Source organism: Hippichthys cyanospilos, chromosome 11, assembly GCF_059441005.1.
Source record: "Hippichthys cyanospilos isolate Australia breed blue-spotted pipefish chromosome 11, RoL_Hcya_1.0, whole genome shotgun sequence".
Classification (NCBI taxonomy): domain Eukaryota; kingdom Metazoa; phylum Chordata; class Actinopteri; order Syngnathiformes; family Syngnathidae; genus Hippichthys; species Hippichthys cyanospilos.
Window position 1 is genome coordinate 14,584,009 of NC_142379.1, and position 25,427 is coordinate 14,609,435.

The 25,427-nt window shown below is 37.9% G+C and overlaps 3 protein-coding genes, 1 long non-coding RNA gene and 8 other non-coding genes across 16 annotated transcripts in view; 9 read left to right on the forward strand and 3 right to left on the reverse strand.

The window, feature by feature from the left end:
• The window catches only part of igsf11 (immunoglobulin superfamily member 11), a 97,177-nt gene extending 94,931 nt beyond the window's left edge, over positions 1-2,246 (reverse strand). For 2 of the 3 annotated variants that reach the window (XM_088427033.1, XM_088427031.1), the window contains exon 1: positions 1,641-2,180. In XM_088427033.1, the coding sequence (XP_088283159.1) occupies positions 1,641-1,701 (61 nt within the window). In that variant the 5' untranslated portion in view covers positions 1,702-2,180. Of the gene's footprint in view, positions 1-1,640 lie in introns of all 3 variants that reach the window. The other variant, XM_088427032.1, reaches the window with a different exon arrangement.
• Positions 1,796-19,831, forward strand: LOC148416086 (uncharacterized). Of its 2 annotated transcripts, XR_015867159.1 has the most exons (7): positions 1,796-2,523; positions 15,324-15,392; positions 15,477-15,527; positions 18,770-18,834; positions 19,261-19,355; positions 19,470-19,513; positions 19,708-19,831. It is a non-coding gene; the product is annotated as an uncharacterized LOC148416086 (long non-coding RNA). The 2 variants fall into 2 exon arrangements; XR_015867158.1 differs by lacking the exons at positions 18,770-18,834; positions 19,261-19,355; positions 19,470-19,513; positions 19,708-19,831 and having other exon boundaries at positions 2,293-2,523; positions 15,477-15,976.
• trnam-cau (transfer RNA methionine (anticodon CAU)) lies at positions 4,574-4,646 on the forward strand. Its single transcript has one exon. It is a non-coding gene; the product is annotated as a tRNA-Met (tRNA).
• trnam-cau (transfer RNA methionine (anticodon CAU)) lies at positions 5,132-5,204 on the forward strand. Its single transcript has one exon. It is a non-coding gene; the product is annotated as a tRNA-Met (tRNA).
• On the forward strand, positions 5,420-5,492 carry trnam-cau (transfer RNA methionine (anticodon CAU)). The gene has a single exon. It is a non-coding gene; the product is annotated as a tRNA-Met (tRNA).
• On the forward strand, positions 5,955-6,027 carry trnam-cau (transfer RNA methionine (anticodon CAU)). The gene has a single exon. It is a non-coding gene; the product is annotated as a tRNA-Met (tRNA).
• LOC148416091 (uncharacterized) lies at positions 7,296-9,944 on the reverse strand. Its single transcript, XM_088427663.1, has 4 exons — positions 9,776-9,944; positions 9,575-9,660; positions 9,113-9,310; positions 7,296-7,575 (listed from the first exon to the last, which is right to left on the reverse strand). Exons 1-4 carry the CDS (start codon positions 9,798-9,800, stop codon positions 7,570-7,572), a joined length of 315 nt encoding a protein of 104 aa, XP_088283789.1. The 5' UTR covers positions 9,801-9,944; the 3' UTR covers positions 7,296-7,569.
• On the forward strand, positions 11,576-11,648 carry trnam-cau (transfer RNA methionine (anticodon CAU)). Its single transcript has one exon. It is a non-coding gene; the product is annotated as a tRNA-Met (tRNA).
• Positions 12,134-12,206, forward strand: trnal-caa (transfer RNA leucine (anticodon CAA)). Its single transcript has one exon. It is a non-coding gene; the product is annotated as a tRNA-Leu (tRNA).
• trnam-cau (transfer RNA methionine (anticodon CAU)) lies at positions 12,414-12,486 on the forward strand. Its single transcript has one exon. It is a non-coding gene; the product is annotated as a tRNA-Met (tRNA).
• On the forward strand, positions 12,703-12,775 carry trnam-cau (transfer RNA methionine (anticodon CAU)). The gene has a single exon. It is a non-coding gene; the product is annotated as a tRNA-Met (tRNA).
• LOC148416096 (uncharacterized) lies at positions 13,659-24,380 on the reverse strand. Of its 2 annotated transcripts, XM_088427029.1 has the most exons (27): positions 24,306-24,380; positions 23,714-23,856; positions 23,513-23,617; positions 22,778-22,837; positions 21,134-21,224; positions 20,773-20,813; positions 20,559-20,624; positions 19,619-19,732; positions 19,417-19,503; positions 19,202-19,330; positions 18,791-18,821; positions 18,657-18,718; positions 18,505-18,547; positions 18,317-18,423; positions 18,169-18,243; positions 17,736-17,834; positions 17,576-17,656; positions 17,408-17,491; positions 16,651-16,749; positions 16,469-16,564; positions 16,290-16,376; positions 16,139-16,216; positions 16,022-16,075; positions 15,739-15,837; positions 15,556-15,639; positions 15,268-15,378; positions 13,659-14,162 (listed from the first exon to the last, which is right to left on the reverse strand). In XM_088427029.1, exons 1-27 carry the CDS (start codon positions 24,325-24,327, stop codon positions 13,815-13,817), a joined length of 2,496 nt encoding a protein of 831 aa, XP_088283155.1. In that variant the 5' UTR covers positions 24,328-24,380; the 3' UTR covers positions 13,659-13,814. The 2 variants fall into 2 exon arrangements, with proteins under 2 accessions (XP_088283155.1, XP_088283156.1); XM_088427030.1 differs by lacking the exon at positions 16,469-16,564 and having other exon boundaries at positions 16,290-16,379.
• Between the last annotated feature and the right edge of the window lie 1,047 nt (positions 24,381-25,427).

Sequence of the window (25,427 nt, forward strand, 5' to 3'; positions counted from 1 at the left end):
AAACAACCATCCACGCACCCAATCACACCTAAGGACAATTTTCAGTGTCCATTTCACCTGCCGTGCATGTTTTTAGAACGTGGGAGGAAGCTTGAGTTCCTGGATAGAAACCACGCGGCTCAGGGAAAACATGCAACCTGCACACAGGAAGGCTGGAGAGAAGTGGATTTGAACTCCAGTCCCTGAACAGTGAGGCAGACGTGATAACCACTGCTCATGGAGCCACATTTTTTTTTTTTTTTTTGGCAGCTAATTTCTTTTTACCCTTCCCAGTTAAAAATGTTAAAACGTTACTTGACAAATTTCTACAATTTGACTCTTATTTGTTTACATTACCTCCTAAGGGAAATTGTTTTCCAGAGACCATTCAAACAAATTAGCCAGCAGCTTCCCTGAAGGAATGTTTGACCTCAGAGGTTCCGCTGGATAACCCATATAGTTAATTATTGATATTTCATCACAATTTGTAGTTCCCTGGTACGAAATATCCAAAGAGTACAAATGGGACTTTTGGAATGTCAAACCTAAAAGTATGTATGTATGTGGTGCAATTCATAATACTTTATCTTTATCTTGTTTTATTAAGACTGATTTATATATGTGCGTACATTCATTCATGATTATAAATGCGTACATCCATACATGATTATATATGCGTAATTTTACCTAGAAAAAAAGCAATTATGTTATATATGTCAACTATTTAAAGCAGCAATGGGACCCCAAGGAGCTTTAAGTACTTTGAGGAACATTTAATCCTGCAAAACCATTTCCGTTCAAAACAATGTTCAGTAACTCTCTCCACTTCACTCCCTGCTTTGCCTGTCTGTTTTAAAAGACAGCACCTGACAAGTGAAGAAAAAGGTAAAACAATAAATGTGTGTACGGCGCAGTCACTCACACACAAGCGTGTTGTGCTGCCTGGTCAGCGGGTTTGCTTATAATCGGATGGATTACAGGCACAGCCGAACCATCCCGCCCGCCTTAGTGTTTATTTCAAAACACACTGACTCGCCCACTCCTTGTCTATCTGCAACAGTTGCGTTGCTTGGGCGAGAGACAGAGGCCCAAGAGAAAGAATAGAAAGAAAGAGAGAAACGGGGCTTTTACTATATTTCCAAGAGCGCGCGGATGAGCGCAAACGTGCGCAGTCAACTCGAGTGGCATGGATTGAGATGCTTGCACGCTGTGAAAAAGTCATTTGAAATCGCTGCTTTAGTTTGGTGGAAATGTGGGGATTTGACAGCCGGGCAAGATAAGTATTAAGGGGGATAGACAGGGATAGAGTGTGTGTGTGAGGGTGTGGGTGTGGGGGGTGAATGCATATCTATTTATTTAATTTGAATATGTTAATCATGTAAAGAAATTATTACTATAATAATTATTATTTTCATGGTTGTTGTTGAAAGATGTTACGTACGCTCAAATAGTTCTACAAGGTGTGTACTGCACACAATTGTCATACGTAATGTTGCTTTTCTTTGTAATAAAGTTCTCACTTCCTCCACACAAAGAAGGTGGCAGGTTGCGTGCCGTTATTTCTCCGTCATTGTAGCGTTAAGAATAAACACGATCGGGTTATACTGCTGCGTAGAGGCACTTTGCGAAAAAAAAAAAAAAAAGTTCGGAAGCGGACTCACCTTCCATGCAGAAAATGACCATCCAGGCTATCCATAGGTCCGAGTTCTGAAACTTCACCATTGTTCCGCGTTGTTCAGTTGTGTGTTCCGCTCAAGTTTCCTTGGAGAAAACTCGTCCTTGTAATGGCATGTGACATGGAACAAGTGGGTTTTTACGCAGCGCGCACCAGCCACTTTGTTCGCCCAAAACAAATGGAAATGTTCATACGCGTGGTCCAAAAGGACCCCCAAATCATGCCCGGTCCGGTCCGGTTCACCGGCCGCTGTCTTCGGTATTGGCGTGTCTCACCCGTCGATGCTCGTCCTTTTGGTAAGAGGCGCAGTCTTCAAGTCTTAAGAGAAATTGTTGCACCAACGTCAGTTTAGTTGGGAAGATCCTAATTGGACCCAGTCGAACGTCTCCACAAGTGTCTGAACGCGACTTAGAACCCCGTTATAAAATGACCGCTTCTTCGCCACCTTAGTGAGTGTCTCCAACGGGTCCTTCGGCGGTCCATGCTTGTTCCCTTGATCTGCAGCGGTTGAGTGGACCGAGTAGTAAAATTAACATGAAAGGACTCCGGCTTCCTGTTAGTCATTCAAATTAAAAAGGGTGGGGATGAACGGTTGGGGCGGCGTATAACATTTGAGGGGATGCTTCGCTAGTTCGCCTTTCCACACGCAGATTGGTCATTTAACTACGTCACTTACTCACTTCGTACAACAATTGTATCAAAAACACCAACTTTGCCTTTTGCTTATGTACATTATTTGGTGATGTGTCCAACTTCCTGTTATTGTTTGAACGTTTCTGCGTACTTGACGAGCCTCTGTGGAAGACGAGCTGTTGCTGGGAAACCGTAGGACGCCGGGATGGAGGAAAAGCCATCTGCGCTCTCTTGTGGTATTTTCATAAATCGACCCATATTTTCAAAACTACATGAACTACACTGTAGGAAATATTAAGATGATTTGTGATTATATTATTAATCTTTTGTTGACCGCTCTCAAACTCAAGGCTTGGGAGACAAAACTGACTGTTCAACGTGTTTATGTGGCCTATAAAAGCCGAGATTTGAGATGAGTCAATAGAACTTGTCCACTTAGTAATTGTATTTGAGGAGAACATTAAAACAAAAATCATACAAATACCCGTAAGCATTTTATTGGTTACAAACTCCTTTATTATTTTTTTGAAAAATAATAAAACCAAGTTACTCATCAGTGTGTTGCTTGACTTCACTATCATCCATTTGTACTCACCAGACTTGATTGTGTTGGCATGAGGCTCTAGTTTTCTGTTGAAATAAGCAGGGCACAATCAAAGACACTATTGTGTTTGATGGCTTAGATCCACAGATCAAACATGTCCACCTCGGAGAATTGCTATAATGTTTTGTACATCACAGGATGATGTGTCTCGGTCAACTCACGAACACATCTCTCTAAATCCGTATAAAAGTGCTGGGTTTGAAGTTTGGCTTCAGGAAGTTGCACAGAGTTGAAGTATGGACAAAATCTGTCAGTGATGCAGATACACAAAGCAAACAAAAGCATGACATATCTAATCACTAATGTTGTAGAGATTCTCACTTGTGCCTTAGTGGTACTGATGCAGTGAGACAAACCGTAATTTAAATCGTGGTTACTGGGGCGCTACATGAAAGTCTGGTATCAAGACTGAGCCAAAAAGGACACAGATGCATCCTTGTGAACTCTCGTTTCATAGCATATGTTGCTCAGTCACCGTCCTAATGAGCATATTTGAAGTCTTGCATAGACTTCCTTTTTTGGCAATTTTTTAAATTATGTCATCAATTACTAAATACTCGTGAACAACAATAGTTTCTTTGTGCACCACTAATGTCTGACCACTTTCAACAAACTTAACAAATTGATTAAAAAAAAGAATCCCTTAATGGTTTAAAAATAGACCAACCCCATATTTCGGTCAATTGAGGTACAAAATGAGCAATTTAGGTGGTTTCTTTGGGCTTTACTGACCCATTATTGGGTTATTTTCAACCAAAGTGTTTTGAGAGTGCATATTGTAGACCTACTGTAGGTTACTTACTTTGAAAAAAAGTTGACAACTGATTTCATCAGTCATCCGCTTTGATGTTCTGCAATCTTTGTTTCAAAAGCTGACATAAATTTGCTAAATCTGCCTCCAAGTTCACATTGAAGGTTTGAATCTCATCCCCAGGCTTCCTGTGCGAGTTTTGGATGTTTGAACCATGTGCTTGTGTTTTCACCCTCTCTATAGTACTTTGTCGGTACAGACTAATGCGAAGCACAAACAGTACAAATTCACATGAAGAGGTCATGATATTCAACTGTTGAAAATTCACAGCTGTATATTGTATGCCATTTCAGATCAATTCTGAAAATAACATTTGCTTGAATTAACCACTGACAACAGTTGGTATGGAGTCAGTCTCATAATCTCAAAGTCATGAGTTCAACCCTCAAACGAGGTATCAAATTCTTCAATACATAGGGTCAACCTCCTATATTAGTACCTTGAACATGAAATAATCAACTGTTGAAACCTGATTGAAATTGGCCATTTGTCTTGACTACTCTCTTCATTGTTCCTACTTGCTTTTCCCAGCTTTGGTTGACTTTTGTTGCTACCTTTAAAGTTTCATTTTTCTGCTTCAGACACGCTTGTTAGCGCAGTTGGTACCGTGTCAGTCTCATAATTTCAAAGTCATGAGTTGAAACCTCATACGAGGCATGATTTTTTTTTTCAATGCATAAAGTCAATGAAGGAAATTTTTCCACGTTTCAGCAGCTCCTACATCAGTACGTTAACACAGAATATTGAACTGTTGAAAACTGATTGAAATTGGCCACTGATCTGGACTATTACGTTTTTGGTCCGATATATGCCTGATGCTTTGGTTGTATTTTGTTGCTGCCTTTAAAGTTTCATTTAGACCAATCAAGTAGCCTCGTTAGCGCAGTTGGTAGCGCGTCAGTCTCATAATCTGAAGGTCATGAGTTCAATCCTCATACGAGACATGGTTTTTTCAATACTTAGTGTCAACAAAGGCAATTTTTCCATGTTTCAGCAGCTCCTAAATACGAAATAACTGTTGAAACCTCATTGAGATTGGCCAATGTTCTTGACTGTTATCTTTTTTGGTCATGCATGCTGTTACCCGATGCTTTGGTTGTATTTTGTTGCTGCCTTTTTGAGGTCATTTTGTCCTTTCAGATGTCCTCCTTAGTGCAGTTGGTAGCGGCTCAGTCTCATAATTTGAAGGTCATGACTTTAATCCTCATATAAAACATGATTTTTCAATGCATAAAGTCAATGAACAAGTATTTTCCTTGTTTCAGCACTTCCTTCATCAGTACCTTCAACAACCACTAGTGAACTGTTGAAACCTGTTTGAAATTGGCCACTGTTCTTCACTATTACCTTGTTTGGTCCTATATGGTTACCCGATGCTTTGGTTGTATTTTGTTGCTGCCTTTAAAGTTTCATTTTGATCACTCAAACAGCCTCGTTAGCGCAGTTGGTAGCGCGTCAGTCTCATAATCTGAAGGTCATGAGTTCAATCCTCGTACGAGGCTTGGGTTTTCCATCTGTAGGGTCCATGAACAAGTCTTTTCCAGGTTTCAGCACCTCCTAAATCAGTACCTCAACACAGAATATTGAACTGTTGAAACCTGAATCAAATAGGCCAATTCTCTTCACTGTTATCTTCTATGGTTCTACATTTTGAAGTCTGACGCTTTGGTTGTATTTTGTTGCTGCCTTTAAAGTTTCAATTTGTTTCATGCAGATAGCCTCGTTAGCGCAGTTGGTAGCGCGTCAGTCTCATAATCTGAAGGTCATGAGTTCAATCCTCATACGAGGCATGATTTTGTTCAATTCATAAGATCAATGAACGTTCAACACAAAATTATCAACTTTTGTAATTGGCCGTTCATCTTGACTATTTTCTTCTTTGGTTCGACGTGCTGTTACCCGATGCTTTAGTTGTATTTCTTTGCTGCCTTTTTGAGGTCATTTTGGCCTATCAGATAGCCTCATTAGTGCAGTTGGTAGCGTGTCAGTCTCATAATTTGAAAGTCATGACTTTGATCCTCATATGAGACATGGTTTTTCAATACATAAAGTCCATGAATAAGTATTTTCCTTGTTTCAGCACCTCCTACATCAGTACCTTCAGCACACTGAACTGATGAACTGGTGAAACCTGTTTGAAATTGGCCACTGATCTTGACTGTTACCTTTTTTTGGTCCTATATATGCTGTTACCTGATGCTTTGTTTGTATTTTGTTGCTGCCTTTAAAATTTCATTTTGACCAATCAGACAGCCTCGTTAGCGCAGTTGGTAGCGCATCAGTCTCATAATCTGAAGGTCATGAGTTCAATCCTCATACGAGGCACGATTTCTTTCAAATTTATAGGATCAACAAACGTTCAACACAAAATAATCAACTTTTGTAATTGGCCATTCATCTTGACTATTCTCTTCTTTGGTTCAACATGGTTTTCATTGCTTTGGTAGAATTTTGTTGCTGCCTTTAAAGTTTCGTTTCATCATGTTATTAGTCAAATGAAAATCAAGTCAAAAATGTTCTTGACAATGTTCTATGTTACCCATTCATCTAAACATATTGGATTTGTGGAAGATGAATTGGACAGCACAATCTCCTGTTTTGTAATCCAACCATTTTTGCTAATTGATAGCCATTTTTGCTGTGAAATGGAAATGACATCCCAGGTGCTTAGGTAATGACCAATCACAGCTCATCTGTTCTCAGAGTTTGGTGTGGAGTGGGGTCGCAAGTTGAACTGTGATTGGTCACTGCCTGAGCCCTGAGCAACTGTGCAGTCATTTTCAGTCGACAGTAAGTGGTGAATGGCTTCCCCTTCAGATGGATAAAAAACGAGTGGATTTTGCTGAATAATTCATATTTCACGAATGCAATAGTAATAGAATGCTATGATTTGACTGGTGGGACTGGATAGAACATTAATGTAAAGAAAATCTTTAACTTTCTCTTTAATGATACTCATCTGTGTGAAGCTACTGTTTTTCTATTTGAAGAATTACCAATAATTAACTTATTTCTGTGAATCTATGCTTGGGTTTTCATTTTCAAGCAATCCATTCTACATTCCTAGAAAATGTTCCACCCACCTGTTTGCCATTTTTAAAACACTGGCGTGGTCCTTGGGGCAGCATGTTCCCTGCAGCCTGCTCAATATTTCAAGTGGCAATGTGAGTATGAATTGTGATTTATCCACATGCCCTCTGCAATTGATAGGCGAGCAGTCGAGCTTATACTCTGCCATTTTTTCCATAATTAGAAGAGGTGCCTCTTCACGAGGAGAGCAGAGAAACAACTGTATACTGTTCTACTTTTTTCAAATGATAGATATTTCATATTAATCATAAGCACAGAGTTAGGAATTATTGAAGATCCATCACCACATAAAATATTCTAAAGATCTGTCAAGAGCTGTGCATCTTTTATCCTAAATGTCATTTCAAATCAATGCTTATGAATTATAATGATGCCAGCTAAATGAATAAATTAAATGTATGATCGTTTTTTACGTATGATTACGTTGAACTTTTGCATGCTGTAGTAATTTAAAAAAATACTCTGGAAAAAACATTGACAGTTGAAATAACTCGACAGTTGCATTTGATTTTCAATAGCCATTTAATTTCATAAATGCAAATATTTGATTGGCTACAATTACAGTACCATGAATTGCAGAAAAAAGGGAAACATTGCCATCTTGTGGTAAAATGACAGTACTTTCAGCTATGGTGTCTTGTCAACATTATTGATTGCCCTGAAATTGAAGATTACACCAGACCAACATTCTATAGATGACAGAAGAAATAATTAAATTGCATTCACACAAACACGCACGCACGCTGCCACCACACCAAATGTATTCCTCAGGAAGCATCAGCCCTGGAATGACAAAAAGTGCAAAGCTTAAAAAGATGACTTATTTAGGTAAAGTATCAGTCCAAAGTTTGGAAACACCTTCAAATTCACCTAGCATGAAAAATATCAACAAGTGTTGGGATCCAACTCATGCACAGCTGTACATTGAAAATAATGTCAGTAAATATAGCATCATACACATAAATCTGAGGAATCCAATGTTTTTTTTATCGGATGGCCTACATTATACAAATGTGTTCTCAAATGAACTAACTTGCCATTGGTTATTAGTCAATTTCATGGCTTTATCATTTTCTGTAGTGTATAATTTCCATGGGGCATTTTTTTCACCATAATGTCACGGGGTACGCGCGCATGCCTATCAATACCCCCATATAAAATAAAAATAATACTCATGAACAGTGTTTACTCATGTAATCTACAAACAAATCATCACATAGTTGTATGCTTCATCTTGACATACATTGTCCAGAACTATTTATAGACTAATTAATAGAAGCTGTACAGTGAAAAGTAGCCTGTTTTATTCCCGATTGCAATCCTCCGCATGTTTTCTTTACCGCTAACTTCACGTAACTATGGCACAACTCTAAATGGTTTGTTAAATTACTGGTCCTATTTCGCGAAGTGGGCAACTCTTTCGGTGTCACACACGAAGTGTGCCTAAATAATATATTCTTCTTATTTTTCTCTCTGACGAACTGAAAGTAATGGGCGTATGTCCATCTTGTGTACGTATTGCCCATATTCAACCCGCAGTCTGCTGCAGGCGCATCCATCTCTGCTGTAGTAGATACTAACAACAGCAAGTAAACATTTTGCCCCGGACTGCTCTCCTCCGATCTTGCGGTGTTTTTGGCGAATTTGGTGGGAAAAAAAAAAAAAAAAACACCATCAGGCTAAAAATAAATTGTACTGCATTACATTGCTCTCATTTGTAATGAGTACAATATTACTGCATTACCTCGTGTTTGTGTGTGTAATATATTACATTACTGCGTTACAGCGAAAAGTAATTATATTACTTTTGTAATGCATTACTCCCAACACTCTGTGTGTGTGTGTGTGTATATATATATATATATATATATATATATTATATATATATATATATATATATATATATATATATATATATATATATATACACATATACAGGAAATCTCCTTCGCAAAAACAAACAAACAAACAAAAAACAAACAAAAACAAATCTAAGACTCCAAAAAGGGCATCTGACTAGTCTATCTGATTTGTCTCTTTTCTCTCACGCCCTTGTGGTATCACGCTCACACAAATGTGACTCATGGGAAACTGCACGGAGTGACATTGAGAAAGGTTGCAGAATATGAACGCAACTCGCCCCAGAACACAGATAGCAAGAGAAGGTGTGGTATGTCATGTGGGTTCAAAGTGGCGCAGCAAGCAGGACCTGTTGTAGCTACGTAGTGGTAAACCAAAACAAGGTGTGACAAGTATGTGCTAGCATTAAGCAGTATTCTCTTTATTTCTTTGAAAATGTTCTTGCAGAAATCAAACTCACCTCATCACTGCTGCTGCTGCTGCTGCTAGATGAAGAGGAGGAGGAGGAGGAAGTGTGTGACCCTTCTTTTTTCTTTCCATCCTTAGGGTCCTTTTTCTTTCCATCCTTATGATCCTTTTTCTTCCCATCCTTAACGTCACTTTTCTTACTTCCATCCGATGGCTTTGATTTACCACCAGATTTCTCCTTACTGCCACTCTATGCAACAATGCAAATGAGTTGATCAATTTCAAAACTGTACTTCTGATTTAAAGTCTCCTGTTATCTGTTCGCATTCTTTAGTTTTTCAGTGTCAAGAGTGGTTAAGTACAACACAGGCTAGGGTTAGATGAGACAAAAACAAACAAAAAAAATCCATCCCTGTTGCAAACCACCTCATTGTAAAAAGATCAAAGAAATGAAATACCTGTGGAAAAAAAGAACTAATGTGACAAAAGTGTTATTATGATTTGAATGAAGTACCTTCTCATCTTTCTTTTTACTCCAAGGCCAGCTGAACTCATCCTTGTTTGCGTTTGTCTTTGTCATCATTTCCTCACCGCCCATTGCTGTAAATAACACACGTAGCAAAGTTTAGTTATTTTTTCTAAATTCCAAAGTGACAGGTACAAAGTCAGATGTGGTCAGAGTAAAATGTAAGAGCTGACTAAACTCAAAACTTACCATCACCGAGGTTGAAATCACCCATCGTGTCTCTGAGCTAGTCCGAAAACGAAGACACTGACAGCAGACCAGAAGCACACAAGTGCAATCAACAAACCAACCGCACCTAAAACCACGTGACCCAGCCAGTTCACGCCTCCAGCTGTCCGGGAAGCGTTTACTTGTGAATCACTTAGCTCTCTCCCACCCTTTCTGCGCACAGGAAATGTAATAGAGCGCATAAAAACATTGAAGTGTATTACCGTTTTGTATGTTTAGATTCACCTCAAAACAAAGGGAAAATAACTTGGCGCATGTAAATGACGTAGTGTGAAGAAAAATGCTTGTTATATCATGACATTGATGTCCCCTCATGCGGAGGGCTATTTGTTAAGTATGAGCTCTGCTAAAGGGACAGTGTGTTAGCCCGTTTTTCATTACGGACAGCAGGGAGTGCTGCAGGTGCTGCATTTCCCATTGTCCGTAGCTATAACAAACATGGCATCCTCCGGAGAAGTGCCACCGACCATGCAATATAATCATGATAACTAGAACCATGAGTATATTTAAAACATAATGCTGGTCCTTAAGAACACATTAATTTGCAAGTTTTGGAAATTTACAATAATTTAATTGATTCCTTTTCAATGAAAAACAGTCAAAATCTTACACACTGTCCCTTTAAAGTGTGGCTTGTTTATTATTACTAAGGTGACAAGCACAGTGCATGCCAACTGTTATGTCCATCTTTTGCTCAGGATATTTAAACTAAATAAATTAATAAATAATCACAGGTGAAATGGTTTAAAGAAGTGGAAAAGGAACGCATATAGTTGTGATGTGTTTTTCAATACGTCATTTGGAAATGCGTCCAAATCCGACATTCGGTTCTCACGAATCTCCTCAAAAATGGCAGGGGATATTGGATAAGTCCGCAGATGCCGAGCAGGCGCACATTACTGATTGGTAATGCACTAGCCACAAATGAGCCAATTTTGCTTGCTCGAACAAAGTGATTGGCTGCTGAAGCCGATGAGGACTCAGGTATGGTACACTATTGAGAAGATGCTCCCGCTGCACGGTGCAACTGCCCGTTAAGGCAGATGAAGCGAGAGGGAAAAAAACTTGCCGGTTTTGACAAGTTTGGACCGTTTTAAAGGGACGATGTGTGAGATTCAGACCGTTTTTCATGACAGACAGCTGCATGCTTTGGTTATATTTTTTTGCTAGTTTTAACTTGTTTTAGTGTAACACATAGCTGCATTAGTGCAATTGGTACTGTAGCAGTCTCATAGTCTGAAGCTCATACGTTCAGTCCTCATACGAGGTATGAATTTTCAATATGTAGAGTCAATCAAGCAAAATGTTCCGCACATCTCGAAACCTCCATAATTATGAACTGTTGAAATCTGATTTAAATTGGCCAGTGCTCTTGAATAATGTTTTCTTTGGTCCAAGAGGCCATGTCTATGCTTTGCTTGTATTTTCTGCTTCTCCTTTTCAATATGTAGAGTCACTAATGTAGAGTTGGTATGGAGTCAGTCCCATAATCTGAAGGTCATGAGTTCACCGCTCATACGAAGCATAACACGTAGGGTCGATTAAAAACAACTTTTCCACACGTTTCAGCACCTCCAACATCAGTACCTTGGGCACATAATTGTGAACTGTCATAACCTGAATGAATTTGGCCAATGCTCTTGACTCATTTCTTTGGTCCTACACTCTGTGTCCAGGTGCTTTGGTTGTATTTTGTTGCTGCTTTTATTGCTTCAATTTAACTAATTGTTCAACCTTGTTAGCTTGTTAGTTTATTCAGCAGCCTCGTTAGCGCAGTTGGTAGCGTGTCAGTCTCATAATCTGAAGGTCATGAGTTCAATCCTCATACGAGGCATGATATTTTCAATACATGGGGCAATGAACAAGTATTTTCAATGTTTCAGCACCTAACACATCAGTACTTCAACACGAAATACTGAACTGTTGAAACCTGAATCAAATAGGCGAATTCTCTTGACTCTTCTATGGTTGTACATGCTTTTGTCTGATGCTTTGGTTGAATTTTGCTGCTTTTTAAGTTTCATTTTGATCACTCAGGCAGCCCCATTAGCCCAGTGCGTACCTTGTCCGTCTCAAAATCTAAATTTCATGAGTTCAATTCTCATACAAGGCATGATTTGTTTTCGATATATAGGGTCAACAGAGGCAACTTTTTCACGTTTTAGCACCTCCTACGTCAGTACCTAAAACGGAAGAGTGAACTATTGAAACATGATTGGCCGTTGGTCTTGACTATTTTCTTTTTTGGTCCTACAGGCTTTTCACTCACGATTTGATTGAATTTTGTTGCTGCCTTCAAAGTTTTCATTTGCTTTGGAAGCCTTGTTAATGCAGTTGGTGGCATGTCAGTCTCAAAATCTGAAGGTCATGAGTTCAATCCTCATACGAGGCGTGCTTTTTCAATACATAGGGTCAATGAAGGCAACTTTTCCACGTTTCAGCACCTCCTACAACAGTGCCATGAACACGGAATAGTGAACTATTAAAACCTAATTGAAATTTGCTGTTCGTCTTGACTTTTCTCTTCTCTGGTCCTTTACTTGATGCTTTGGTTGTATTTTATTGCTGCCTTTGAAGTTATATTTTGACTGCTTCAACAGCCTCGTTAGCGCAGTTGGAAGCGTGTCAGTCTCATAATCTGAAGGTCATGAGTTCAATCCTCATACGAGGCATGGATTTTTTAATCTATAGGGTCAATGAAAAAGTCTTTTCCATGTTTCAGCACCTCCTACATCAGTACCTTCAACACAGAATAGTGAATTGTTGAAACCTGAATGAAACAGCCCAAATCTCTTGACTCTTCTCATCTTTGGTCCTCCATGCTTTTCGGTGATGCTTTGGTTGTATTTTGTTGCTGCCCTTGGAGTTTTATTTGGGCCTTTGGTACAGCCTCGTTAGCGCAGTTGGTAGCGTCTCAGTCTCATAATCTGAAGGTCATGAGTTCGATCCTCATACAAGGCACGGTTTTTCTTTACGTAGGGTCAACAAGGGCAATGTTTCCATGCTTCTGTATCTCGCACATCAGTACCTTGAACACAGAATAATGAAGTGTTGAAACCTGAATGAAAGTGGCCAGTTCTCTTGACTCTTCTCTTATTTGGTCCGACACGCTGTTCTCCAAAGCTTTAGTTGTATTTTGTTGCTGCCTTTAACGTTTTTACTTTTAGACACTAGATCGACAGGTTGAAGTAATGATTGAATTGAAATGTCACTGTGAAGGTTGTTTTATTTTTACCATGCCTTGCGAAGAGATTTACTGAGCAGGCAAGCCAAGGCAAAAATCCACTTATTCTTTCAGCAATAAACAGAATTCAATTGTTTCTCATTGACAATTTTAGTAACTCAACCATCCATCCATTTTCTATCGCCACTTATCCTCATTAGGGTCGCTGGCTTGCTGGTGCCTATCCACACTCTTATTACAAATGCAATTTTATTTGTTTGGAGTACTGTACACTCTCATGTAGAGGATGTGTATTTTATTACTGTGCCAGTATTGGCAAGGTTATATTTATGTCAAAACAGCCTTTTCTAAAATTGCTATTGGCTTTTCTAAACATTTCCAGCACATCCTAATCACAATATCTGTTTCATCTTCTTGGCTGTTAGGAGAAGAATTGTCAGATAAAGATGGTGAGACATCTTGTGAACGCGTACCATTACATTGTTTCTACAGCAATAAATGATGATCACTAAATATTTCGACGATACTAAATGATAATCACAGAAACTGTACACAAATTGTACACAATGTATTTGTTTTAGCAAACATTGAATAACTTTACACACACACCCACGCACACACTCACAGACAAACACAATATTCTATATAAAAAAATCATAATTTTCCATGTAAAAATCATCTTTTATTTTCCTATTGCACAATGACTCCCCCACCAAACAGATTTTCTTTGATTCAGTATAATTAGACATGCCATTGAAGATATCTTCACTTTTTTCCCTCATGTAGTGAACACATCTGTGAATAGTTTTGACATGATCACTTGTAAGACCTGTATAACCCAGAAGAGCTGAGGTTTGAGGAGGAACGACCCCCCGCGTCCCTGTAGCGAAATGTACCTCCCATCAAAGACTCCATGGGACTTAAGGGTCTACGAATGGGTGCACGGTCTCCAACAGTGGTTGTCGACACCGGCGGATTGGAGAGTGAGGGAGGCGGAGGGTTAATAGGATCCAGGTTTACAACGGGTTTGGAGGGAAGCAATGGATACGTGTACACGGGAGCACCACCGGGTTTGGAAGTTCTGCTAAATGCTGTGTATCCACTCGCACCCGGCTCTGACACCGGCAACTGCGGATCGACACTCGACTCAGCAGCGGGACTTTTCTGCAGTGAGAGGGAGGAAGAAATGAGAATGAGGAAATCTGTCATTTCTGCTATTTCAGCTGCTAATTGACGACTATGTCGCAGTCCACAGCAAAAGTCATAACTACATCATACCACCACATGGATGTCAATTCCGGACTACAAAACACACCTGATAAAAAACTGCAACAGCTGAATATAGCTTGAAAAACTGATTTATGCATGTATTAGCTGCTTCATGTTAATAACCATGGCTCCCCATGTTTTTAATTTGAGTATTTGGGAAGAAAGAGCTCAAACCCTTTTTCCCGAAACACCATTACACATCTTTGTTTTCTCCCCAAACAATGCCGGACGCAACAATAATTATGCAGAACCTTTTTCAGACAGTCTTTCTGTCAAACAAGGCACAATTGCTTGTAATTGTTTACAATTCTCAGTAAAATCAACTCAAGTTGCATCTTTTCTCTTTCACGTGTCAATAGCAGATGAATATTCAGTATGAGGTTGACAGTAACGGATTCTTCCGTACACTGTGACATGTTTAGTATTTTCTTTGGTCAGTTGTGACAAGACTGATACAAGTAGATAAAATAAACACTGCACCACATTAAAAAGTTGCAGTGTTCCAAATGTTAGGGGAAAAAAAAGAAAACAAATCGGGCAGCACGGCGAAAGACTGGTTGGACAACCACACAGCTCAGAGGTTCCGGGTTTGATCCTGTAGAGTTTGCATTTTCTCCCCATGCCCATGTCAGTTTCCTCCATGCACTCCAGTTTCCTCCCACATTGTCAAGAACGTGCATGGAAGGTGTATTCGTTGGTCTGAAATGCCCTTAGGTCCGATTGTTAACATACAAGGTTGTTTGTCTTTGTGTGTGTGCCCTGTGATTGGCTGTCAACGAGTTCAGGGTATCCCCTGTCTACTGCCCGAAGATGAATGAGATAGGCACCAGCATGCCAGCGACCCTAGTGAAGCTAATCGACTAAAGAAAATGGATGGATGGATGGATGGATGGATGGATGGATGGATGGATGGACGGACGGACGGACGGCTCCAAATCAGGTGTAATCTTTTACAAAAAATTATGCAGTACAATAACAAGGTTATTATGTCATTATTTACCTTCTCCTTTTTTTTCTTGTCTTTTTTTACTTTGTTTTCCTTGTCGCTGTCACTAGAACTTGAGGAACTGGAACTGGAAGAACTGGAACTTGAGGAACTGGAGCTTGAACCCTGAACATATGGAGGCATGCCAAAATTTGTAAAAGAAAGCATGAATACATACAGGAAATAATCCTGATACCCCAACTGAATTATTGAATATTCTATAGCACTTCAGCGCTATGGGGAGCTGGCGCCTCAGGAAAAAGGCACCCTGGACGGTTAGCTGGTTAGGTTCATTGAACTGACCTTTTTCTTCTTCTTGTCCTTCTTCTTTTTCTTCTTCTTGTCTTTCTTCTTTTTCTTCTTATCACTACCAGAGGAATCTGAATGCTTGCATACAAATGCAACAATTTCATTTGCACCCCGCAGTTTTTTTTTTCATTTCCACATAAGTTATTTTTTGATGCAACATCTTGGCATTATCCTTACTTTTTTCTTGTCTTTCTTTTTCTTCTTATCTTTTTTCTTCTTTTTCTTCTTTTTCTCATCATCACTTGAAGAAGAACTGGATGAGTCAGAGGAAGAATTCTGCACAGAATTAGTCATTCAGATTTATCTGCATCAAAATTATAAATGAAAACTTTTAAATTAAGCATGATTAACTTTTAAACAGTCTCATTAAACTGTGCAGTTTTACCTAATTAAAAGACTGTATAAAAAGACTACACTTATTCGGCCATTATTGCAATTTTTCTTGGATGCGTTGGCTTACCTTCTTTTTCTTCTCCTTCTTTTTCTTCTTCTTTTTATCTTTTTTCTTTTTCTTCTAAAGACATTGGAAGAAAGTTGTGAAAAAGAGCAATTTAACAGTGAATAGGCATCAGCTCACCTTGTCACTGTCACTATCAGAAGATGAGGAGGAGGATGAAGAGGAGGATGAAGAACTATCATCAGAAGAGCTAGCCTTCTAATGACAAAGTCAAAAAATCCACAGGATTAAATTGATGATTCGATTAATAGAATAATACACATTCATTTACCTTCTTCTTTTTCTTCTTCTTCTTCTTCTTTTTCTTCTTGCATTCATCACTATCAGATGAAGAAGAGGAGGAGGAAGAACTGGAATCCTTTTCAGAGATTGGGAGATTAATAGAAAACATTGTGATGACTGAGTACACAAAATACTGTACTGGATTATGCCAAAAGTACTAAAAAAAACCTTTTTCTTCTTTTTCTTCTTCAACTTCTTTTTTTTCTTCTTTTTCTTATCATCATCACTGTCAGATGAAGATGAGGAGGAGGAAGAACTGGAATCCTGATCAAAGATTGGGAGATTAATAGAAAAAATTGTGATGATTTATTTAAATACTGTACTGGATTATGCCACAAGTACTAAGAAACCTTCTTCTTCTTCTTCTTCTTCTTCTTCAACTTCTTTTTCTTCTTTTTCTTTTCATCATCACTGTCAGATGAGGAAGAGGAGGAAGAAGAGCTGGAGTCCTGTTAGGATGATTTTTAAAAACACATTTTATTTACAAAATACTGTACATTAGACAAAAAGACATTGCTAGTATGCTGAAAATATAGGGCAATCTAACTCAAGCAATAGATCAAAAGGGAGGCTATACAGAAACAGTGACTACAGAATTAACAGTACACATTAGAGCTGAACGATCAATTGCATTTGAAATATAATCACAATATGATAAAATGGCATTTCCTAAGCGCAAAAGCTGATAAAATTGTCTCTGATATTTGTGTACACGTGCTACTGATCCTTCGGTCAAAATCAAAGGATTGGAAAAAGGAAGCACACTGTACTATATGTGGCCTTAAACAATATCTTCCGATTTCACAAATGAAAATGAAGACAGAATCATTATTACTTGCCATTATTTAGAATTTAATCATTCAGATGTGACCATCACTTTAAATTTATGTGATTGGTTTTTGATATTAGAAAAAGTTACTTTCCCCACATTTTAGATGGTTGTTTTTTTTTTTTTAAATGTAGGCTATATAGCCTATATTGAATTTATTTATCTGTGTAGATTAGTTCAGTGTTTAGGAGGTCTATCTACTTGTTCACATATCATGTTATATGAAACGAAACACAAATAGATTGGTTGTGGATAAGACAGCAGGTGCAAAAGCAAACCTTCTTCTTCTTTTTCTTTTTCTTCTTTTTCTTTTTGTCATCATCACTATCAGAGGAGGAGGACGATGATGAAGAACTGGAATCCTGTTGATACAGTTTAAGTGTAAAATCTGTGTAATAAACCAACAGCCATTGAATAAAATAAAAAAGATATTAGAGGGATGATACTTTTTTCTTCTTCTTCTTCTTCTTTTTCTTGTCATCATCACTGTCAGAGGAAGAGGATGTAGATGAAGAGGAACTGGAATCCTGTTAATACAGTTTATGTATGAAAACATTATAACATCAGCAGCCGATTAATAAAATAAAAGATGTTGGGATAACATACTTTCTTCTTCTTCTTTTTCTTCTTCTTTTTCTTCTTTTCATCCTCACTTTCCGAGGAAGAGCTATCGGAAGACGAAGAAGAGGAGGAACTTGAAGAATCCTAAACATGAAAGGAAATACAAATGATTTGTTTATAGCAATTAGCACCGATTGGATTCTTTTAGGTTCCAACATTAGCTTCATGTCACATTAACATACAAAACGTCACATCTGCATTAACAAAGATGTACATTATTACACTTTCTATATGACTATTGAGTCCCCAATGAGATCACATTTGATCACATAATAATTAAAACTCAAAAATGATTGTAACAAAATAATACATGGGAAAATGATAATATTGTGAATTACTCATTTAATTTCAATTAAAGTTAGGTGCATATCTTTTTGACTCAGTTTGGATTATTTTTGACAACTGTTATTGAGACTACCTTCTTCTTCTTCTTTTTCTTCTTCTTCTTGTCTTTTTCATCATCATCATCACTATCTGAAGACGAACCATAATACTTTGAAGAAAAAAAAATCAATCGTATGAGGTTGGTTTGGTGCTCTTTTCATGAACACCTTTTCTAAGATCACCTTTTCCTTCTTTTTCTTCAGCTTCTTCTTCTTCATCTGCTTCTCATCTCCTCCCTCTCCTTCATCATCACTCAGGTGGCCCTCCTCAGCGCAGCCCGGGAGCGATTCTGCTCTCAAGATTTAGAATCACATCCCTGACCCGTACAAAACCTTGAAGCACTAGTTGATGATGGCGAATTCAAACTTACCACTTGGTAAATATGTTGAAGATGGATCGCCGCCTGCTTTATACTATTGAAAACGCAACAATAAAAACACATAAACACCAAAAAAAGGCCTTGTTAAGTCAGAGGTTTTGGCACGTGACATAGTGCAGATGGTGTTGGTGTGAGTAAGACACCTTGTCATCATAATTATCTTTTGCTGCGTCTCCAACAGCACTTTTCTGGGTGACATTAACTCCTGTGGAGAAGCACAATATGGACATCATTTTTTTTTTTTTTCGCTTGTAAGCATAAAAGTGGACACACTCACCCGCTGCTGAAAGTGGTTCTTGCGCTTCATCCTGTGAATAACAAGTAAGATCTTTCTTCAATTCCTGCTTGGGCTTAGTCTGCATCATTGCATTTATTTTGTGTTTCCTTTCTTTTTTTAATGTTCTTGCAATTGCAACATGCATGTTATTAGGTCTCCATATTGATATAGATAATATGCAGTTATTGTTCCATTTCTGGGCCAGTCCTCACAAAAGTTATAATTGTGTCAAAGTGCCCCATTGCAGAAATTGATTGTTTTATCACTTGTAAAGTTGGATTAAAAATAAAGATTCCTGTGGCCTCGTACACCCTAGTGTTATTGTACACTTCAGGTGTGTGCGGACCTGTGCAGTGATTTCACAAAGTCAAGCAATTTCTAAATATATAAGGAATTCCTAAATTGATGTACCTTTTTATTATCTTTCTTTTTCTTTTTATCCTTTTTTTTCTTGTCATCATCACTGTCAGAAGAGGAGGAGGAAGAAGAGGAAGAAGAAGAAGAAGAAGAAGAGGATGAGGAGGAAGAGGAACTGGAATCCTATGAAAAAAGAAGAACATTAGTAGTAAGTCTAGATTTGTATTTATATCCATGATTGAAAAAGCCTGACGTTCTAATCATGCCACCTTCTTTTTCTTCTTCTTTTTCTTCTTCTTTTTCTTTTCATCTTCACTGTCAGAGGAAGAACTGTCAGATGAAGAGGATGAGGAATCCTATGAAAAAGTAAAAAATATTTATAAATGGGTCAACAAAGTATTTTTTTACTTCATCGTTAATGAATGTTTTATTTGCCCGAGTAAATGGTGTATTTATTTGACACATCTGTACCTTCTTCTTTTTCTTCTTCTTCTTGTCCTTCTTCTTTTTCTTCTTCTTGTCCTTTTTCTTTTTCTTCTTCTTTTCGTCACTGTCTGAAGAAGAACTATCAGATGAAGAGGACTCCTGTGAAGCAAAGGCGGAAAATCCATTTGAATAAAATAAATGTACGTGTTTTAACTGAAAAATTTTAACTGAAAAATCAACATACTAAACAGCAAGAACCAAAGTACCGGTAATTCAAAGATAATCGAACCACACGTCTTTAAAACATGGTCAGTTGAAAGAGTTTACAACATCAAGTATTTTCCATAATGGCAGTGCCATGTTATGAAAAACTAAAAAATATAAAAGGTCATATGCCCTAGGCCGCTGATAATCTACTAACTACCTAGAAAAGCCACAAAAAACTCTAAGCTACATTTGTGAAAATTAGCACACATAATGTAAAATATTGGTGAAAGAACTTTGAATTTGAATCTATCGCCACGTTGTTACAAGTACCAAAAATAGTACCAACCAATAATGTGGGTCAATTTTTTGGATATTTTTACACCAAACAAACCCCAAAGTGAATTTTTATGTAAAAGACAACCTCTAAACCTGGTCTGTTTTGTATAAACCAACCCAGAAGGTTGGGTCGAATTGACTCTAATATTGGGTCGGTCTTTTTCTGACCTTTAATTGGGTTTTTCTTAACTCCTGTTTTCAGCGTATATAATACCGCCTACTTGAAAAACCCTTTATCAATTAGCAAAAGCATGCACAGCCAAACACTTTTGGTTGCTACTACCAACTGCATCACAAATGATTAAATCAGAAAAAAATAGTCATAACCTTTGGCATCACCTGCAAAACGCTAACACAAATGATTGCATTATTGAATCGTGATCAGAAATAAAAATAACAAGAAACCCATGGCCAAATATGGACCCTAAAAGCAGAAATGCACCTTATTCTTTTTCTTCTTATCCTTTTTCTCTTTCCTGTCATTGTCGTCATCGTATGAGCCGGAAACCTGAAACAAGCCGGAGGAAAAGGGACAATCTTATCTTATTTTGATGCATATTTATGATTCCCTTATACAGTAAGTAGACCCAGAGGACGAGTCATGAATTGTAACAATTCACCAATGTTTCAAATAAAATGTTATTGATCTGTCTCACCCGCTTGAATGCCAAGTCCCCAGGAACTTCCATTTGTTCATCTAAATGAATACAGATCAATGGAGTCAGTTGTGTTTTGTGGAAAAGAGACTATTTCATGTGACTTTGTAGCAATTTATTCCTACCGATCTATAACAAGCTCTGTTCATTATAGTAGCAACAATTAAACTTGTGAAAAATGCAGTTTGGAAATCAATTCAGCCAAACAACTGTCACTTTATGAACATTAGCACTGTTTTTGCAGTGATTATGCACTTTCAGTCCTGAAAGTGGGACTACAGTTAAATGTAAAATTCATTTTTATCAAGGCAGGACAAAACTTGGGGAAATACATGAATCTTTAAGGACAAAGTGCACCTACCAGTTGGCGCTATGATCAACCTGTCCCACATGTACTCATTCACCACTTTCTTCTTCTTCTCCTTTTTCTTCTTCTTCTTTTTCTTGTCATCCTTCAAGACAATAAAACATAATTAGCCATGAATGCACTGAAAATTGTTTGACACAGAATTGAGCAAGGAAGCAGGAGTAAATTTAACGGGTGCTTTAGACAGAGGCACTAAAATTATGGATGTCTTACATAATAGTATAGTAATTATAACAGTATGATAGCTATTATAAAATAATATTACATTTTTATAGAACTTAAACTACCCTCTTGTATTGAAAATAAACTTGTAAGTATTTCACTAACAGCTCAGTTTAAACAGGTCAATATTGTCCTTGTTTCATCTGTCCTGATGATGTTATGATAATAAAGATTAAATTACTGACATTTTTGCATCTAATCAGCACATTTTTGCATCTAATCGGTGCATGCATGCAATCAATCACTCCAGTTGAATGCACGATAAAGCCGAACTATGTCACCATTGGATCAGGGACCTATTTTGCGCATTCTGGAGAGGACGAAAAAAGAGAAAGGAATTGAAAAACCAGTTCATTGTTACAACATGTCTGTTTCACACATTCCAAATGGGTGTGTGCCCTGCTTTCAATCAGATACCTTCTGCATGCAGATGCAGGATCTTGGTGCCTCTGACTAGTTTCTCATACTTAAATGCTTCAGCCTAAGCAATCCAAACCTTGAGGCAGTACTACTTTCATAGAATGCACACACACATATCTTCCTGAGGTGGAAAACTTTGTCCTGGCTGTTTCAATCACGCAAAATGCCGTAAAAGATTGTTTTTATAATAAATGTATGCAAAACGTGATCAATTTTTAAAACCACACAGCAGATGAATAATCAGACGTCCTCAACTCAAATATTCAGTAGTAGGCAAAAAAATGTAAACACTCTTTAACTGCGTGTTTTCTTTACTGAAAAATGTCCATATTATTTTTTTTAATTGATCGGAAGAAATGCTAGTAGAATTATTGGTATACAAAAAAATGTTTGTTTTATAGTGCCAGCCGATATGGAGCACCAAGCACTTCTAATAGCTAATTTATGCGAGACGCTGCACTAAATGCTGGCATCAGGCGCCGCACGAAACACGTTAGCATAATTAAGTCCATTTTTTGCACCCTGAATTGGTGATTGAACGCAATTTCAGAACATTGTTGTGGTGTTACTATTGGGAGTCTCGACTCAAGACTCATCAGGAGGAACAGCTTGTGCAGTAGAGTCGTCAGGCGTTGTCATGACTTGCTTTTGGGAACAACTTCAATACATTCCATACGTTATTTGGTATGGTGAGGTTTATTTTGAAAAGTAGTCAATTTATGCACTGCTTTGCACAGCTTGGTGGTTTCTGTCAGTCAAATTTACTATGCGTATAACGCTTTATGACTTGGAATGACTTCCACACAGTCAGCTGTGCATCATCAAGAGCTTAATTTGAATGTAATGCATAAGATGGAAGCTGTGCACATGGCAGAAGATTTTGAAATGATTTCTACTAAGATGCTACTCTTGCTGACTCAGTCGAAGATTGGACTGTTTGGTTCTGAATAAAACAATTAGTAGCTGAAACAATTGAACAGACGTAATCTAATTTACCTCACTGTCGCTGTCTGAAGAGCTGCTTGAAGAGGAGGAAGAGGAAGAAGAACTGGAATCCTGTAGAAAGAAAGTGTTTGTTTTATTTTTAAACATGTTTATCTACGCATTTGGACCTTTGTCATTGTAAATGAGATCTTTGCGGTGTGTAGTGTAAATGGGAAGGGCTCGTCAAGCACTCGACAAACACACAAACAGTCACACATCCACCCATTGGAGTTATGTAGACGCAGCCTATTGTACCCATCACAAAGTGCAACTGGTCTACTTTCTACAAACACATTAATCACAAGCCTGACCAGTTTAGCCGAGTGCAACCAGGAGTGTTCCCAAGCAAGGCACACCCTGAAGAAGCTGTAAAAGACCTAAGGTACTGCTCATTAAAAAACATTCTACTTTTAAAACAATGTTTTGATTGTCTTTTTATGAGACTACTCTTCTACTTCTTTTCATAAAGTCCATTTACATGCAAAAAATTTAACATTTTTGGACACAAATTCCCTTCACCTCCATTGCAATAACATACTGTACCTATTTTTCCTTCATTTTAATAGATTTTTTTTTTTTTTTTTTGTGCGGGGATGCAGGTATTACTCATTGACAAATAAAGGTCCAGAAAGTGTACTCCACCGTTACTGAAAATGGAAGGGTTTCTTCTTTACACCACTCCACCACAAGATTTTGTCAATGAGTTGAGTAGTTTAGTCATAAGGAAATAAGAATGTTCTAACTTACTTTCTTTTTCTTCTTCTTCTTCTTCAACTTCTTCTTTTTCTTTTCCATCTTGCATTCATCCTCACTGTCAGAGGATGATGAAGAACTGTCATATGAGTAGGGTACCTGACCAGAGTCACATATTTGTCAGTGATCTTCCCTGAGGAAATGAACAAATCCACAGTATGTCACAGTCAGTCAAATGACTGCATCAATAATTACCTGGCATTCAGAACTTTCTGTAGGTTGACTCCTGTCATCGTCACGCTTCTCTATTTCTACAGGCTCTGTTTCCTCAGTGAGAGACCCCAAACGGCCAAGAGGGAAGGTTGCTGGCCCCTCAACACGTGCAGCTCCACCAGGAGCTATGGTACACAAAACGGGCCATATTATATCAGCATGAATTTAGACATATTCTGAAATTAACATTTTTACTGTCCACATGCAGAATTAGGAAATAGCACTCCTGCTCTGATTAATGTCTTATATTTAACGAATACACAACTGTGGTTATTTATGATAAAATCATCAAATTGATCCATGGAAAGTGAGAAACTTCCGCATGCTTTTGCAATAAGTCTTAAGAATGACCTTACTACAGTAGAAGAATAATCTGTAGTGCCCCACCCCTCACAACCGACGAAACGCCCAATGTCCTCTTAACTGTAATAAAACCGCAATATTACTCCTGAAATAGTTACGTACTTATTTCAAGAATATAGTTGTGTCACATGTTTTCCGAACTAACGCTACTTAACTACAGTATGAGCTGAAAAGAATGTCAGATGAAAGAATGTCAATCATATCAGCCAACCTTCAGTGAGAGGGAACTCCATTTACGCGCACCCTTCTCCTCTGCCGAGGAAGCCTCCCAAGACACACCCTCAGTCTAGGTTTAAGAATTTATGTGTGTCAACAACATGAATGATAGGGCAGGGTCATAAAGTATGTTAAATTGGGCCTGACAAGAGACATTTCAAAATAAATTGAACGTAGTCAATAATTATTATCAAATATCACCAAAGTTAATACACAGCGGATCAAAGCATATTTGCCCATCGCTTCATTTTCTGTACACATCAAAAATATGATTTGTAAGCGTCTCATGCATGAATAAAATCGTGTGTATGTGCCTTTATTCTAAAAACAGTAGAAACATTTACCTGTGCCAACAGGTAATGCCAGTTCCTCCACCAGTGTAAAGACTGAAGCTTAATGAAACAAGATCTACTGCCTTTTCAGTCGACGAAACGTTACGATGTAGTTTTAAACTATTAGACGCAATAAACACGAAATATGTGGATTAATTAGGAGCACAGACACCGCTTCATCTTTAACAAACCTGTTTTTTAGCGCAAACAAATGACGCCTCCCAGCGGATGTTTCAAGTCCTGCAACAATGGTGGCAACGAGTTCGTATAACTCGAAAGACTAAATTCCGGACTGTCAACAACCAACAATTATTTTCATTTGCAGCTGAATGCGTAAATGTTCTCAAGCCAAGCTTCCTTTTAAATCTTTTTTTTTTGGTATGGGGGGGGGGGGGGTTATAACTTTAGTTGCCCTTTTTTATTTAATAATTTTATACATATCTGTTTTACCATACATTTTACATGTATTTAACTGTAATTATGATAGTATTATTATTATTATTATTATTGTTGTTGTTGTTTTTGTTTTTATTATGGCTGTTATTATTTTTGTTGTTATACTGTAATTATGCATGTTTTAGGTTTGTGTCTCCACTCACCGTACCGACAAGGCTAACCCAACGGATGTCCACAAGTTAGAATGAGATTCCAAACTTTAGGTGTATTTTCAGAGTAAAACAATGTTTTGTTAATCACAAAACACATAGTCTATTGAATCAATCATATGTGTATTTATATCGTAGTGGATTATTGTAATAATTTTCCAAAAGTGGATAGAATTCATA

Excerpts from the sequence above, each read along its gene's own strand:
- LOC148416091 (XM_088427663.1), bottom strand. The coding sequence starts at position 9,800 with ATGGGTGATTTCAACCTCGGTGATG. Across the intron at positions 9,661-9,775 it reads TGATTTCAACCTCGGTGATG|CAATGGGCGGTGAGGAAATG; the intron begins GTAAGTTTTGAG and ends TGTTATTTACAG. Across the intron at positions 9,311-9,574 it reads GTAAAAAGAAAGATGAGAAG|AGTGGCAGTAAGGAGAAATC; the intron begins GTACTTCATTCA and ends ATTGTTGCATAG.
- LOC148416096 (XM_088427029.1), bottom strand. The coding sequence starts at position 24,327 with ATGGAGTTCCCTCTCACTGAAG. Across the intron at positions 21,225-22,777 it reads CTTCAGACAGCGACAGTGAG|GATGACAAGAAAAAGAAGAA; the intron begins GTAAATTAGATT and ends ATTGTCTTGAAG. Across the intron at positions 19,331-19,416 it reads AAAAGAAGAAGAAAAAGAAG|GATTCCAGTTCCTCTTCCTC; the intron begins GTGGCATGATTA and ends CTTTTTTCATAG.